Source organism: Cervus elaphus, chromosome 2 (assembly GCF_910594005.1).
Source record: "Cervus elaphus chromosome 2, mCerEla1.1, whole genome shotgun sequence".
Lineage (NCBI taxonomy): Eukaryota > Metazoa > Chordata > Mammalia > Artiodactyla > Cervidae > Cervus > Cervus elaphus.
The window spans coordinates 5,348,712-5,366,255 of record NC_057816.1 but is presented as its reverse complement, the minus strand read 5'-3'; the positions used below and the strand labels follow the sequence as shown (position 1 = coordinate 5,366,255).

The 17,544-nt window shown below is 48.7% G+C and overlaps 1 protein-coding gene across 3 annotated transcripts in view; it reads right to left on the bottom strand.

Moving 5' to 3' along the window:
- Nucleotides 1–14,217, bottom strand: part of CHKA (choline kinase alpha) — a 56,891-nt gene extending 42,674 nt beyond the window's left edge. For 2 of the 3 annotated variants that reach the window (XM_043924737.1, XM_043924738.1), the window contains exon 1: nt 13,578–14,216. In XM_043924737.1, coding sequence (XP_043780672.1) covers nt 13,578–13,921 — 344 coding nt within the window. In that variant the 5' untranslated portion in view covers nt 13,922–14,216. Of the gene's footprint in view, nt 1–13,577 lie in introns of all 3 variants that reach the window. The other variant, XM_043924739.1, reaches the window with a different exon arrangement.
- Between the last annotated feature and the right edge of the window lie 3,327 nt (nt 14,218–17,544).

Genomic DNA, 17,544 nt, shown 5'->3' with positions numbered 1-17,544 from the left:
CTGTCCCCCACCAGTTCCACCAGAAGTCCTTTCCTCCAGTCCTGCCATGACTCCTTGCTTTCCTCCCCACGTATCTTTTGAAGGCCTTTCCCTCACCACCCCTGCTCAGTTGAGGCCTGTCAGGGAGCGCCCTCACACAGAGCCTTCCCTGCCACAACCCAGTCACCTTTCACAAGCCAGGTATCCAGGCCATTGTAAAAACTGTCAAGAGAAAACATTTCAGAATCAAGCCCAGGGAGGGAAGGTTGGCCAACACCTGCCTCCTCTGCCCTTTGCCTTCCTCCTGCTGACTGGCTCACTTCCATGTGCTCATAATCCCTGGACTTCTCAAAGTTTTAAAATTACGCTTTAGTAGCGACCACCTCTGCCCTGGGGGGCTTCTACAGTAATCTTTAATGCAGCGTCCTGAATTCCACCCCTGCGCTGCCAGGACAAATGTAGTGCAGGAGAACTAAGAGAGGAAGACTCGGAAGAAATGCAATTTCCAACAGTCTATGTGCACAGGAAAACAATAAAATGCCACCACCATCGCTTCTGGTATTAATTACCGCCATTATATGTGCACCCAACAGAGCCCTTAGCATCCTTACCCACAATCCACAGACAAAGGTGACTCACAAACCCGGTCTGGCTGCAGTTCTCATCGGTGAATCAGGGTCCCTGGCAAGGTCAGACACCCCCGCCTTCTCCACGTGACGCGTCCATACGAACGCCACGTGGCCCTGGACTGGGACAGCAGGCCCAGAGGCTTCTAACGGACAGGAGCACTGCCTGGACCTGAGGGTAGACCTGTCCCTTGACTGGATTTCTCACCTAAAGGACAGGACTCATCAGCACACTCAAATTCATTTGACATTCTTGCCAGACATCATATTCTCAGCATACTTTTGCACATACTTCACAAGCAGTAGGTAGTGTTGTAGAGAGCTGCTTGTCACAAAAAAATGTGGGCAAAAAATAGAGACAGGTGTATGTAATCGCTGCCAAAACTGAAGTGCATGCCTGAGGGAACAGTGAAATAACCATCACACTGTGTTACAACCGGCAAGGAGTCACCACCTGTTAACACTTTAACTTCTGGCAAGTTACTCAACCTCTCTGGGCCCCCAGGGTAAAGAATACCTCCTTGAGGGACTTTTCTGGCAGTCCAGTGGTTAGGGCTCCGTGTTTCCACTGCAGGGGGCACAGGTTTGATCCCTGGTCCAGGAAGGAGGATCCTGCCTGCCATGCAGCTTGGCCAAGAAAGAAAAAAAGAATAATACTTCTCCTGGAGGCCTGGTGCCCAGGTTAACTGAGATAAGCACAACTACCATAACCTGGCAACAGTAGGCACTTAACGAATGGAATCTTTTATTACCATGATTAACTTAAGAAAGCAGAAGCTCTAGTCTTTAACTGTCCTGAAAAAAATCAAAATGATATTTCAATTAAAATATAACACTATATGGCTATTCAAGAGAATAAGACAGCTCAGTAATTACCAACACAAAACAATCTCTAAGACACAGTGCTGCTTTTAGTGCAAAAAAGTGACCTACTGTGAGTATTAACATTAAAGGGAGGGGAAGTCAGGCATTCCCAGCCTCTGGAACATTGCAACTCTCGAGTCTGCTGGAGAAACAGGTAAACCCACGCATGCTCTATGCTTGACGTCTCTCTGGAAGAACTGATAAAAGGAGGGACAATGCTTGCTTCTAGGGAGAGGCACTGGGGCCAGAGGTGGGAAAGACACCCTTCTGTAAAAATTTTTGAATTTTTACACCAGTACACCGATTACCTGCTCAAAGATTTTTTTTTAATATAATGAACAAAAATAATCTTTATTTTCTTTTTCCAACTGTCTTCCCCAATCACTGCACAAACAAAAAGAAGGGAGCTATCCCACTCAACTGAATTTCCTGGTTAATCACCAAGCCGTATGAAGTACCACCCTAACCACAAGATAACCAGAGGTTAACAAATGAAATACTCTTGTGTAAAACCTAAAAACTCTTCACACCTCCCCTTCATTCCTGCCTTAAATCTAGGGTGGCAAATACGAGGTACCTGTTAATGTTTCGAGCCCCTCACTGGTCTGCGGCCCTCATCATGAACACAAAACAGCACTGAAGAGTCCCAGGAGGTAAGACACACACACAGAGAAGCTCAGATGTGAGCAGCTCCCAAGGCAGACCAGGAAATGTTCTGAATTCTTAGTCTTGCTTTTTCTTATTTTCACACTTTCTCTTTAGAAAATTAAGGGAAATGTTTAGTAACTTTGGCTCCAGTTAACTGAAACTTTCCTGCTGATTTCCTTCCTCTAGTCACATAACAGATAAGACCCTGGGTATGTTTCAGGACTTTTAGGCCCAGGCCTCATTTTCAGCCCTGAATTTCCTGGCAGAGTCCTTAGAAAAACCAAAGTATTTTTCGCTGATGGCACTCTATAATAATAATGATGAATTTGCTTCTTGGTGATTTTTCTAACCTTCAACTCGAGAGCCAGTTCTAGATTCAGCCAACTTGATTTTTTTCTGACTTGTCTTTTTCTACATTAGCCCCACTGTTCCAGAACCTACAGCATAACCCTTTCCAACTGAAGACGACCATGTTACACAATAAAAGGGCTCGGGGAAATGTACATGCTACCTACACACAGGGCAAAGCCCCCAAACCTGGTAGGGCACAAACTTGATCGAGACCCCCTTAATTTGCTAATTGTTGTTGTTGTTCAGTCACTGAGTCCTGTCCGACTCTTTGTGAGCCCATGGGCTGCAGCACCCCAGGTTCCCTGTCCTTCACTAACTCCTGGCGTCTGCTCAAACTCATGTCCATCGAGTCGGCGATGCCACCCAACCGTCCTGTCCTGTTTCCCCCTTCGGTCCCTACATTTCCAACAGGCTACTGTCACATTTGGAGAAGGAAATGGCAACCCACTCCAGTCTTCTTGCCTGGAAAATCCCATGGACTGAGGATCCTGTTAGGCTACAGTCCATGGGGTCGCAGAGAGTCGGACACGACTGAGCGACTTCACTTCACTTCACTTCACTGTCACATTTGGGATAAAGTACAATTCATTTCCAGACTTAATGGCAGTGGAGATTTTCAAGGAGGGAGAAGATGATGAACACGTCCCCACGTCCCCGCCATGAGGCCAATGAGGAAACACTGCTGACTTTTTATCAGCTCCCCACTTAGGGCACTGCTGCACTTTCCCAGGAGGCCAGAGGTGGCAGAAGCACTCCCCACTCCAACACCGAGAGCCAGGAAACCTGACTGGAACACAGGGAAGCCAAGGAAAGTGGCTGCAGCCCCAGCAATGGGAAAGGCCATCCTCCCAGCCCTCTGGTCCCTCTAAGGCTCATTCTCCAGGTGGACACCTGGCCCAGCCCGGCCCTCCTCGCTCCAGCCAAGAAGCTGCAGGGCAAGATGGCATCTTGCTTGCACGGCTATTTCACAAATCCTTCCCGACTCTTCACCCACCTTGTGAAAAAACACTGAAATTTTTGGGGGGTGTTTTTCAGGTATTGGCTGTTAAGACTGTCAGTCAAGTTTGGTTGCTCTGGGAAGTTCTCATAGATGGAAAATACCCTCCACGTGCAGAAAGGAGGTCAAGTTTGAGTCCACGCTAAGCCCGTTAAGGCGGAAGAGCCCAGCAGATCTGACTCAGCCGAGCTGAGCTGTGTCACTCTGACGTGGCGGCAGGAAGCCGGTCTACGCGGGGCAGGCGCTGGGCACCTGAGAACGTCATGCCCGGAGCGGCGAGTACTCACCGGGGACAGGAAGTGCTGGCCCCGTTAAGTACAGTGATACAGAGAATGCGGGGCAGGGCCTGCGCCCAGCACGCGGACTGTCCCAGAGAAACCACCTCTGAAAGTTCTGGGGTAAAATCAGCTCACTAGACAGCAGTTCACTGGGTAACACAGCTTCTGTTCTAGCAACGTGTGTTCAAGAAGCTTTACAAATGGCTTGGATCCTTTATCTGTAGACTTACCCAAGTCTTAATGAGGTATTTGTTTGATTCTACAACGCTCTACTTGAGGAAAATCCACGCTGTGGGGACACTACACTTTGGTGCAGTGCCCAGGGTCTTGCAATACGCCATTCCTAATGTCAAACATCCAGAGTGCATTCCTTTCCAATCTGTAGGTTTGAGGTAGAACACACATAACACACAGTCTGCCATCTGAGCTATTTGTGACTGTCCGTTAGGTACATTCACACTGCTGTGAATCACCACCTTCCACCTCCACAGCTCTTCATCTCATAAAGCTGACCCCCTTTAAACACAAACTCCCCATTCCCCACCCCAGTCCCTGGCACCCACCAGGATACTGTGTCCCCATGAACTTGACTCCTCTCGGGAACTCACAGCAGTGGTGTCAGGCAGTATTTGTCTTTTGGGGACTGGCTTATTTCACTTAGCATAACGTCCGCCAGGTTCACCATGCTGTAACATTTCAGCATCTCCTTTTTTATCAAAGCTGGATAATATCTGATTGTATGTATATGCCACACTCTGCTCATCCATTCATCCATCAAAAACATCTATATTATTTTTAATCACTTGCAAAAAGAGTCAGCTTAAATAATGAGAAACCCAAGATGCTGCCTGCTCCAGGGAAGCCTTTAATACAAAGGCTTACACTGCTAAACTGCAGTGGTTAGTTTCTGGTCTGCACCAAACCGACTGCACTCTGCTGAAAAACAAAAAGTTACTGAAACCTCTGCAAACTGTCCACAAGTTACCTGGTTCAAAACCCAGCACACACAGGACTTGGCCTCCCTAAGGCTCAGGGCCTGCACCCAGGAGCTGCAAAAGCACCATCTAAAAGTCAAGAGGACCTCACTCATGGTCCAGTAGTTAAAGACTCCATGCTTCCATTGCAGAGGGCACAAGCCGGATCCCCGGTTGGGGAACTAAGATCCGACATGCTGCACGGTGTGGCCAAAAGAAAAAAATGAAATAAAATTATAAAGAATAAAATAAATAAATGTCAAGATGACTAGAAAAAAGTTAACATCATAACCAATACCTAAGCAGAAAAAAGTATCCTAAGTCCATAGGGCTGTAAGCGGGGAAGATGGAAGACAGGATAATACTGAAACATATTTAGATGATATCTAAATTCCTGAACATCTAAATATCTAAATTCCTAAATACCTGAATTTAGAACACAAACAAGGTGGGGGGCGCAAAGTGCACTTTTGAAAAATTTCTTCTAACCATCTAAAATTCAACTTGAACCAACCACAGCTCAGGGGGAAAAACCCCTTCAGCTCCATGACAGCACGGCTGTGCCATCATCGGGAGCAGGTGTCTGAGCGCCCAGCCGTCTCAGCACCGAGTCTGCGGACACAGTTAAGGCAGAGGCTTTGTCCCAGGTGGGCCGCTGGCCCTGCAGACAGCTGCAGGGCCTTCAGCACGTTGCTCAGTAAAACAATGTAATGGGGTCTAGTGCGGAATGACGTCAGTCGGTTGCCACCAATTGCAAAGCAAAGGTTAATTTTGGGGGGGGGGGGCCACACTTCAGGGCACACGGGATCTTGGTTCACTGACCAGGGACTGAACCCATGTCCCCTGCAGTGGAAGCGCAAAAGCTCATTTATTAAGGGTGTGCCGGGTGGAGAAAGCTCCGTCTTCAGTCCTCTACTCCAGGCTGCACAACCCTCAGCCCCATCGCTACTGGGGGCACGAGAGGAAAGCGCTGCGCTGTGCGCTGTAGGACGTTCAGAACAGTGTCCCTGCCCTCTACCCACCAGGTGCCAGGATCTCCACCACCACCATGAAACCGTGACAATCAAAAGGTGTCCACACATGACCAGGTGTCCTTCAGAAAGTATTCTGAAGATACCCATTTCAAGCCACCAACCTGAGCGTCCTTGGGACACAGCCCGCCTCTGCCTTCTCTTCCCACCTGCAAGGTCCTTCCCCCTCTCAGAGTGAATTCAGGGATGCTCTCACTTTCTCCACAAAGTGCCCACATCCCTTCCAGCCCACCTAGACCTCCCAGGCCTTACATTTTATTGTTTCATCACCAGCCCCTGGACTACTATGATACTGAACAACAAAAAAAGGGTTAGGCGCAGTGAGATGATTGAATGTTGATATACAGGGAGATGGCAGTCCAGCTACAGACGCACAACAGGCTGATGGAAAGCTGAAGACGATGGCTGTCCTAGGGCGGTACAAGACTCCCTGCCAGTGGGTAGACGCTGAGATCAGGGAGCGGGGAGGTGGCCAGTCTAGGCTGGTGGCCAGGGCTTCACTGGAGAAGAAAACTGGAAAGGAGAGCATGGGCATCAGGGTCAGAGCTGAGCAAGCCAGAGACTAGACTGAAAGAAAACAACTAAGCAGTTACAACAAGGTTATATGATACAAGGTTAATACACAAAAGTCAGTCTCCTTCCTATATATGAGCGATGAACAAGTAGAAACTGAAATTAAAAACATATTATTTACATTAGCACTCCCCAAAATTAAATACTGAGGTATAAACCTAATAAAATATGTACAAGATCTATATGAGGAAAACTACAAAATTCTAAAGAAAGACATCAAAGAAGAACTAAATACATGGAGACATGTCCCATGTCTGCGAAGAGTAAGACTCAATACTGTCAAGATGCCCGTTCTTCCCTACTGGGCCTATATATTCATGCAATCCCAATAAAAATCCCATCAAGTTATTTTGCAGATGTCAGTAAACTGATTCTAAAGCTATATGGAGAAGCAAAAGACCTAGAATAGCCAGCTTGATGTTAAAAAAGAACAAAGTCTAAGAACTAATCCTATCAGATTTCAAGACTTTACTACAAAGCTATGGTAATCAAGACACTGTGATACTGGCAAAAAAAAAAAAAAAAAGACATAGAGATCAATGGAACAGCATGCAGAGCCTAGGAACAGACCCACATAGTCAACTGATCTTGACAGAGAGCAAAGACAAAACTGTGGAGAAAGGACAGTCTTTTCAAAAATGGTGCTGGAACAACTGGACATCCACAAGCGAAAAATGAAATGTAGGGAATTCCCTAGTGGTCCAGTGGTTAGGACTCTGAGCTTTTATTCCAGGGGTCATGGGTTCGATGCCTGGCTAGGGAACTAAGATCCCCCAAACCTCGAAGCCCAGCCAAAAGAAAAACGAACTCTAGATACAGACCTTATATCGTCACAAAAATTAACTCAAAATAGAGCATTCCCGGGTGGTCTAGTGGTTAGGATTTGACACTTTCACTGTCATGGGTCTGGGTTCAATCTCTGGTTGGGGATCTGAGATCCTGCAAGCTGTGCAGTGAGAAAAAAAAAAAGAACCTCAAATTGAATGACTGACCTAAATGTAAAATGCAAAACTATAAAACTAGAAAATCACACTGAAGAAAATCTAGAAGACCTTGGGCATGGTGATGAGGTTTTAGGTACAACTCCAAAGACAGGATCCATGAAAGAAATAATTCATAAGCTGGACTTCATTAAGATTAAACAATTCTGCTCTGCAAAAGGCACTATCCAGAGAAAGTGAAGACAAAGCCACAAACTGGAAGAAAATATCTGCAAACGACAAATCTGATAAAGGTGGCACTCCGTCACTCAGTCGTGTCTGGCTCTTTACGACCCACGGACTGTGGCCCGCCGGGCTCCTCTGTCCATGGATTTCCCACGCAAGAATACTGGAGTGGGTTGCCATTCCCTCCTCCAGGGGATCTTCCCAACTCAGGGATCGAACCCACATCTCTTGTGTCTCCTGCACTGGCAGGCGGATTCTTTACCACTAGTGGCACCAGGGAAGTCCTCTGATAAAGGACTATTATCTAAAATATTCTAAGAACTCTCAAAATTCAACAATAAGAAAACAACCTGATTGAAAATGGGCAAAAAACCTAAACAAACAACCAAGGAAGATATACAGATGGCAAGTACGCATATGAAAAGATGCTTCACATCACTTGTCATTAGAGAATCACAAATTAAAACCAGATCCCATTACATACCTTCTCAAATGGCCAAAATCCAGAAAACTGACATCAAACACTGATGCGGGCGTGGAGCAGCAGGAGCCCTCACTCATGCTGACGGGCATGCGCAGCGGCACGGCCTCTTAGGCGGCTTCTTACATAAACACTCTCACCATATAATCCAGCAACCGTGCTTGCTCTTTACCCCAACGATCTGAAAAATTATGTCCACACAAAAACCTGCACAAGGATGTTCCTAAGAGCTGTATTCATAACTGTCACAACTTGGAAGCAATCAAAAATATCCTTCAGTAGGCCAATGGATAAAACTGTGGTACACCCAGACCATGGGAAATGATTCAGCATTAAGACTATCAAGCCATGAAAAGACATGGAGTAAATGTAAATGTTTATCAAGTGAAAGAAGGCAATCTGAAAAGGCTATACTGCATGAGTCCAACCATATGACATTCTAGAAAAGGCAAACCTATGGAGACACTAAAAAGATCAGGAGTTGAGGGGAGGGTGGGATAAACAGAGGACACAGGACTTTGGGGGTCATGAGGCTCTTCTGTAGGAGCCTACAGCGGTGGATACGACACGTCATTATGCATTTTTCCAAAATGCACCACCAGGGGTGAACCCTAATGTAAACTGTGGACCATGATACTGACATGTCGGTGCAGGTCCGTGGACTGTAACAGGGTACCACTGCGCAAGGAGAATGACCAACACTGACGGCGGCTGTGCGGGAGGGGGAGGTAAAAAGCGAACTCTGTACTTTATGCCCAACTTGGCTGTTAATCTAAAACTGCTCTAAAGTTTATTCTTTTTTTCTTTTTTGGAAAGAAGTAAAGCCACCTAAAGGACCAAATTTTCAGTGCGTAGTAAAAACAGAGTGTAAATGAAACTTTATCTTGAAAAATGAAACAGAATCATTTATGTTTTTACATGTAACATAATGTAGGTTATAAATGGAACTATGACATAAAAAGGAAACCAAGTAGAGAATTTTGGCTTAATTTTTCCAAAAACATTTACGATGGCACCATAAAGCACAACTCACTCCTTCTTTAACTTCTGCTGTAGAATTGTGCAAATACAGCTGAAGATTTTACCAGTCTTTTTCAAGGACCTCTCTGTCTTGATACTCAAACGATTCAATTTTGAAGAGCTTGTGGTACCATCTACCCCATCATTTCTTAACTAGTAGTTGGCCGTGGAGGGACATGTGTGAAACTTTCAGTCCTCAAACATTTCTTTCTTCAAACTTACAAGACATCATGCATCTTTTGCAAGATTAACAATTGCATTTCACAACTGTGACCGCTTTACCAACCAGCACCGAGTGTGACAATAACACTGATTTGATGGCAGAGGTACAAGCTGGTGTTCAGCTATGACGTCCGGGCACGCAGAAAACTCTCAAGTGGTCAGCTCATTACAGACAATTTTCATGTTACGATAATTTTTCTCTTTCCCTATACCACTCTTAGCTGGAGGGACTTGGGCAACCAGCAGTCTGATGACAAAGATCCCTGTCATCACATTAGAAGGACAGAAAAGAAGCCAATTTAAGCTAAAATCCAGGGGCTAAAGTTAGGCGCTTTTCTACTGCTGGAGATGTAAAGATGCACATGACCTCCCTCTAAAAATTCAATCTAACACAGTTGAACAAATAAACAGACAATACGGTAAGTGCTGTGACACAAAGGTGTCTATGCAGAAAGTGCTATAGAAGAAACCTAAGGAAGAAATTAATTCTTCTGGCTCTCTAACTTAGGCCTTGAAGGAGGTATTTTGAAAGCAGACACCGGGCTGCCAAGTAGAGTGTAGGAGCAAAGAAAGGCCTGGAAACACAAAGCTCATTCAAGAAATACAAGGTCAAGTGTAACTAGCTCAGTTCGTTGTCGCTGGTTCGAGGAAAGGAGAAATTTATAAAACAATAACAAAAAACGAACCACTCTGAAAAAGTAAGGCTGGGGCCCAAGTGTAACACATGCAAACAAGTTTGGATTTTATTTTCCAGCTACAGAAGCCACAGTAAACTTTCAAACAAAGGAGTCAGGATATTTGAGAAATCCCTGGCAATGGGGTACTGAACGAGGGTGAGGCAACCCACAGCACAAGCGCCTCCTGTTCCAGGGTCTGAGCCAGGACAGCAAGGCAGGAGCAGACGGGCGGTGTGGGCGCAGAAGCAGGTCACCAGGGTTTAGCTGCCATCGACTGTTGACAAAGGCTTCCAGAGAGAATGAGAAGACTGAGAATAACCCTGGGGCACCAGCAGGCTGCTGTTAATATTAATAGTTCAAAGAAAAAGGAAAAAAAAAAGGCAGGAGAAGCATATTCCAGGGCGGGGGAGGAGCAAAAGGGTTAAACGTGGGACAGACTGGCTGGGCTGAGCTGGGCAAGCGCTCATAAACCGAAGACGGACCAGCACCCAGCAGAAAGCCGGGGCTGGAGACAGGGGCCAGGGGATGTGATCGCCAGAACCTAGAAAGGAGCTGGCTGTGGAGGGCCACTGAATTTCAACCAGGTGTACCCCTCTCCCCACTCTGAACTGTCTCTTCTTTTTTTTTTAAACTAGGCATCACCCACTTTCTATACCCTAAAACACATCATTTCTCCTCATTCAACTCATTCCATAACTACATTATTCCAGAAAACAGAGCTGACACCACATCATACAACATTATTCTAAAAGGTCCACCAAGCCAATAGGAAAGCTGTGTCTTCCAAGATTACCAATTCTTGGAGAAAAGAAACAAAACATTCTTGATGAAATAAAAATTTGTATTTTAAGGCAAGACATGAAAAATTTAAACATAAAATTCTTCTCTGCCCATTTCAGCCTCCTCCCTCCCCTCTGGGGTATTACATTCTTAACCAGCCCTACCCAATGGCAGAAATACCCACTCAACCATAAAGATCAATTTCCTTCTTCTGGAGTCAACCACGAAACTCCTCTCTTGATCCTTTCTGTCTCAGTCCTCTCAGGGCTCACTCACCCTGCATGTGCAGACATCTTTGGTGAACTTTAGTGCCAATACATCATTTCCCTTAAAGTATATCATACATAGATATATCATATTTACAATGCCAATACATCATTTCCCTTCAAGACAGCAATTGACCCAGAAGAGACTGGGCTGCACCTAACACAAATCGTAGTTTAAATACTCACTTGTGACCTTGTTAATGTCACTAGCTATATTACTTGCATTCTGCCTATTTTATAAGATTACTGTCTCCTGAGTTACCAAATGTGTGACTAAGCCTCCAATAAAATTAATGGCCATTAGATAATTTGAAATGATTGACTAAGTATATAGCTCTGTAAAACCAAGATTATAGTAGTATAGCTCTACATGTGGGAAGAAGCAACAAGAGGCAGCTGTTTCTTAGAGCATAACAGACTACTAAGATACATGGTCCAAGGCTTTTGGTTACTATTCAGAGGGCCTAGTCCACTAACAGCACATCAAGGAAATCCTCCCCTGATCTGGTAATGAGCATTGCTAGCACCATGGAGTTACTCACCACATGCCTCCTAAACCTTGGTTAAATTAATACCCAAAGGGAAAGGACTGTAGAGAATCTTGCCTACCGTCCAGTTCTATAAGAATCAAATCATTAGCCACTATAGTCACTGACTCACATACATCCCAAAAGGAATTCAGGGCAAAGATTAGGATGAGGTACTTCTTGCTCTAGGAAACATGACAGAATTGGCCCTCAGATTGTTTCCAGGAGAAATATTTCACAAAGCCGGATTCCGGCACCTTCCCACACTGAGATCATTAACACAGATGTCTGTTCCTCCTGATTAGCAGCAGCCTTCTGCTGAGACGTGTACTTGTTAGCAAGGTCGCTCTTGGCCACGTACACACAGCTCCCCACACCCCCAACAGTTCTTAGAGCTCTCAGAGACTGTCTCTGGGTTATGAGGCTCAGCCTCACTCAAATAAAACTTCCCATTTCTTTCCTAGATTGACTGATTAGTTTTTTCATCAACATCCTCTAAGCTTTTAGATTGTCAGATTTGTGCAAAACCCAAAAGGTTTCGTTAATGAGTGACACTCCCCAGAAAGGGGTCACAAAAACACCTACAGCTGGATCCAGGGTGTCCAGATGTTTTCAGAGGCAACAGGAGACAGCACTGGAGTAGGCAGTGGGTTCAAGAGGCTGGGCAGCTCGCCCTAAGGTTGGCTCAGAGCCACTGACCTCAGGCAAGACACTGCCCCTTTACACCTTCCACTGTACAGCTGGATGATCTGAACAGCACATGGGACAATCCTCTCACAGAGAATTTTCAGGCCTAACTAAATGTGATAGCTTGGAAGAAAGTTTCATTTGGGGAGGAAAAAAACAAAAAAACACAACCTTGCCCTAATGTTTAACTAGGCAATTCTTGGGCTTTCCTTTCTCTTCAATTCTCACTGCTCCTAAGCATATCTGTAAGAAAGGCCACTGGCACAAAAAGAAAGTGAAGGTCAGTTAATTCTGCTGCATTTGCGGCTCTGGTGAAACACTGGGCACAGAAAAGGAATCAAATGACGAAAACTGGATTTCAGAATTATTGGTGGCAGCCAGCCAGCCAGTTTCTAGACACTGCACTCAACCTGGTCAAACAGTTAAAGAAAATTAGCAGTAAAGACCACACATTTTTAAATGTCTCAACAGAAGGAAGCCTACTAAACGCTAAGTGGTCATCTCAAAGGTGCAGTATTGACAAAAACCAAATTTATGTTTTCTGGTTAAGCCTGAATACGTACACACACACACACACATACACGCTTCTTGTAATTTAAACTTATGATTAAGTTTTCTAAGCTTAAAAAAGGGGGCAAAATCTTTTTACCTTCCTCTTAATAGTTATTTTTAGAGCCACATATCCTAATTTTGGCTTGTCACCCACCTACATGTCTGCAAGGTTAGTGAGGAATGAACAGAGGCCACCCCTTCACCGCATACAAATGTCTCTTTCGGCAGGAAAGAGATCTAATCTTGGACTAGAGGAACTAAAAGCAAAAGTCACCAAGTGATTTTTTTTTAAGCCGGCCACAATATCCCTCCTTCATTCAAGGCCCTAAACCCAAAGGGACTTGCTAGACATATTTCGGGCTTCCTGGGTGGCTCAGACGGTAAAGAATCCGCCTGCCTATGCAGGAGACCCGGGTGCGATCCCTGGGTTGAGAAGATCCCCTGGAGGAGGGCATGGCAACCCATTCCAGTATCCTTGCCTGGAGAATCCCCATGGATGGAGGAGCCTGGTGGGCTACAGCCCATGGAGTCACAAAGAGTCAGACATGACTGAACGACCAACACTTTCACTTCTTTCAGACCCATTTTAAGCTTCTGTACAAAGTGTACTTTGTGACCGAACAGTATTGTTCTCCTTAGAAGAGACCTGCTTTCCCACGACACTGGTATGTTTTCAACAGCCTGCCTTCAGGCCTGGGGTGGGAGGGTGGCCTTGAGGGGCCGCGGGGTCCGTTTTACTGAATCTGGCCCCTATTTCAGAAGGGCTAGAGAAAGGAGGCTTAGTCGGCCGCAGAGCCCCCCGGTCGGGCCCGCGCCCCTTTCATCGGGCCCCGCCCCCGGCCGGCGTCACCTGACCGCCCGCCCCCGCCGCCACCGACCTGATGACACTGATGTGGAACTGGTCCTCACGAAGGCCCCGCCAGGCGCCGGGCAGGAACTCCTTGCACCACAGATAGGCCCTGCGCCGCGTCCGGGGCTCGGGCTGGTCGTCCGCCGGTGGTGGCGGCGGGGGCGGCGGGGGCAGCGGCAGCGGCGGCGGCGGCGGCGGGGGCAGCGCGAGCGGCGGCTGCCGCCCGCCCAGCTGCTTGGGCTCGCGGTCACTGGCGGCGTCGCGTTGCTGCCCCACGCCGGGCGCCGGGGCCGCGCTGCCGCTGCCGCAGCTCAGCAGCAGCCCGAGAGGCGAGGGCTCCGCCTCGCCCCCGTTGCAGAACTTGGTCTTCATGCCGGGCAGGCGGCCGAGGAGGCGCGGTCGGCCGCAGCGCGTGAAGGCGAGGCTCAGGGTCCGGCCGGACGCCCCCCTCACGGAGGCCGGGCGCCGAGGCCGCTCGCCCCCTTGCTGACGGGCAGGCCCGGGGCGCGGGCGGCTGGGGGCGCGGCGGACCGATGCGGGGCGGCGGCGGCGGCGCGGAGGTAGCGAGTGGCGGGCGGCGGCAGAGCTCCGCTGGTCCCGTTCGCCGTGGCGCTCGCTCCTATACCGCCGCCGCACGAGGAGCGCCGGCCGCGTCACAGCCCGCCCTCGCGCTCGCCGCTGATTGGCCGCGGCTCGCCGGCCCCGGCGCATCACAACCGCCTCCGCCCTCTCCACGCCGCCTTCCCATTGGCTGCGGGAGCACACCGGCCCCGCCCCGCCTCCCTGCCAGTCCCGGGTTCTGCGGGGGAAGGAGGCGGGGCCTATAAGGGGCGGGGTCTCAAGGGGGCGGAGCGTCGAGCCGGCTTCTGGGGTGGCAGGGATGGAGAAAGCTAGTAAACCCGCTTGGGGGCTCTCCGAGAGCGGTCGGGGGTCGGGCGGCCCTTGAACTTCGGGAGAGCCAGACCTCGGCTTTGGGGGCTGAAACTTTGCTTGGACCCCCCTCAAAACCTGCAGGACAGCAGAAGCTGGGGCCTGGCAGGGGGCGGGCAGGCAGGAAGTGGGTGCCCAGAGGCCGGCTTCTCTTTCCCCACGACCTTGGAGCGAGGCACCTCCTTCTGCAGCTCCGTACGTGTGTTTTTAGAACGTTTCCCGGCGCCGGCTCCGCTCTCCGCGAAGCATGGCCACGCCCCGTCCAAGCTGGAGCGTGAGAAATTATTGTCCCCGGGTCAGAAGCCGAGGCCCGAAAGGGGGAAGACAGGTTCAAGGCCGCGCCGCCGGCCCTACCCTCTGAAGCCTCAGTTTCCCTGTCCGTGGTGCTGAGGATGCCTGGGCCTATGGGCGCGGGGCGGGCGGGGCGGCGTCCCCGCGACCTCCCTGAACACTGGCCAAAGGTGAGTGTCGCGGGGGCTCCTGGCTTTGTGGAGGCCGCCCCGCCCGCCCCCGCACAGGAGGCAGTCCCGTGACTGTGACTAACACACCTTTGCCCGCGGAGGTGGCGGGGGGGGGGGGGGGGGGGCGGGTCAGGGCCCCCCCTCTCCATTTACCCCATGTGCTGCCCCGGCGCCCCAGTCCTTTCCAAAAGTATATTGGAGTACGGATACATTTAAAAATTACGGATCCTCTTTTCCCTGGTTGCTTAGGACGTTCAGCGCCTGGCATACAGGAAATGGCTTATGTGTGCGGATTTCGCAGTCTTCAGGAAGAAAACATCTCTTCTTAGCAGTGTGTGCTTGGCTGCACTTGCTCCAAGAGGGAAAAAAAGCGGGGGGGGGGGGGGTTCATTGAACAAAGGATTATAATGAAAGGGGGCTTTTGTCAAGACAGCTGTGGAGGTGGGCCTGGACACTGAACTCGACGGAGCTGGAAGCCAACCCAGCACTTTGGGGAGAGGAGGAGCTGGATGTTGGGAAAACTGAGAAGTCAAGGTCTCCAGTCAGGCCATTTAGATAAGAGGGCCAAGGACTTTGTCTAAAAATACCAGCCCTGAGAAGGTGGGGCTGTGGCTATGGTCTGCCCAGGTGACGGGCCTTTATTGCCACTGTCCCGTGGCAGCGGCCTGGTAATCTCACAGGAATGCTTGAAACGTGGCCGGGAGGAAGGGGTACAGGAAGTGAGGCTGGGCCTCTGTCATTTGAGGGACTCTGTCTGCTGGTTTGGGCTATTAGAACCCACAGCTTCCTGTGGGATCACAATTCGTTGTAGGAATAAGAAATTTCCTCGTTAAAGGTGTTGGAAAGTTATGTCCATTACTGCTTCCATTTAATGGATGTGGAGACTGTCCTGTGAAGGCTGAACGCCTCAGGCGAGGACCCGTGGCTACAGTGAAGAAGGTGAAGAGCAAGGCAGGTGTCCTGGTTCCCTCATGTGAAAAGCATCGTGCCTGTATGGATACAAAACTTCCCGCAAGTCAAACTAAAGTCCTGGACTTGCTCTCAATGGCCCATCCTGGGCCCGGCCAGTCAGGGCCCACCCTTAGCCCTGGGGTTGTCAACTCCACGCAAAACCTCCATGGCAGAGACTGTGGTAGCTTGGCATGGTAATGCTAAAATATTAAATTTTACATTAGGGGGTATTTGAGCTGGGCTTTGAAAGGTTGAGAAGACATCTCTCCTAGGCAGTCAGGAACCTCAGGCTGCTTTTACCTCTGCAATGAGAATAATAGGAGCAACTTTCCTGAATCATCTGTGATGATGTATCCAACACACAGTGGGTGTTTAGGAAAACTGTCAGACACATCACTACCCAAAGGAGAAATCGAGAAGGATAAATATGCCCACAACCCTTGAGGTAGCACCCATCCCCAAGACTTCCTCCCCAAACAAGAACTCGTAAGCAGCAAAAAGCCCCGAATACGTGTACAAAACTGGCCATCACCACGTATTTCTCACTGAAGAAAGCTGGAAATAACCTAAATGTTCAGGAGTGAAGCTGGTAGGAAGGGTTCATTTTTCCCTTGAGTGCCTTCAGTATGCCAGAAATATTTGCTGAAAAGGTCTTCCCTGGTGGCTCAGTGGTAAAGAATCCACCTGTCAATGCAGGAGACACAGGTTCGATCCCTGGTCTGGGAAGATCCTACATGCTGTGGAGCAACCAAGCCCATGCACCACAATTACTGAACCTGCGCTCCAGAGCTCTAGTTGCTCCTAGCTCTAGGGGCTGCAACTATTGAGCCCACGTGCCGCAGCTCCTGAAGCCTGCACGCCCTAGATCCTGTGGTCTGCAGCAAGAGAAGCTGCCGCAATGAGAAGCCCATGCACTGCAAAGAGTAGCCCCCACTTGCTGCAACTAGAGAAAAGCCCACGCAGCAATGAAGATGCAGCACAGCCAAAAAAGAAAACGTTTTTAAAAAGAAATATTTGCTGAACAAATGAAGTCCTGGCTCAGCGCTTGCTACCTTTATGACTTTGGGTTGAGCCTCAGTTTCCTCAGCTGTAAAATGGGTTATCATTCGCAGGGCACAGGGTTGTTGTGAAGGGTGAACGGGTGGATGTACAGTATGTGTGCAGCGAGCAGGACACCCCAGCCCTCCTGTTGTTACGTGCAGTCGCTGCTTGGTGTGGCTTCTTATCCAGCAGCTGACATTGAGTCATGAATAATGCACATCCTTGTAGCAAACCAGCCTCGGAAGACAATACTGTGTAAGACGAGAATGCAATGTACATTCTGATCACCAAAATGTGATCGTTTGTGCACACGTGGACAAGGCTTGGAGAGAAATTTGCTACGGCAGGTGCTGGTGCTGGGAGGAGTGTGTTCCAAGCGTAAAGTCTTTTCTTCTAGGAGATCAGAAAAAAATTTCTGAAAGCTCCTTGATGCTAAATTCTGTCTTAGAGCAGACACATGGTATGGGTGATGGGCCTTAGGATGGATCAGGGAACAGGGGAGTGGGGGAGATTGGGAGGTCCCTGCCCAGTCTCTGGCCTTCCTGCAGATTGGTTCCTGTGGTCTAGCCTGAGAGGCCTGGCAGGGAAGTCACTGGGCAGACCATAGGCAAG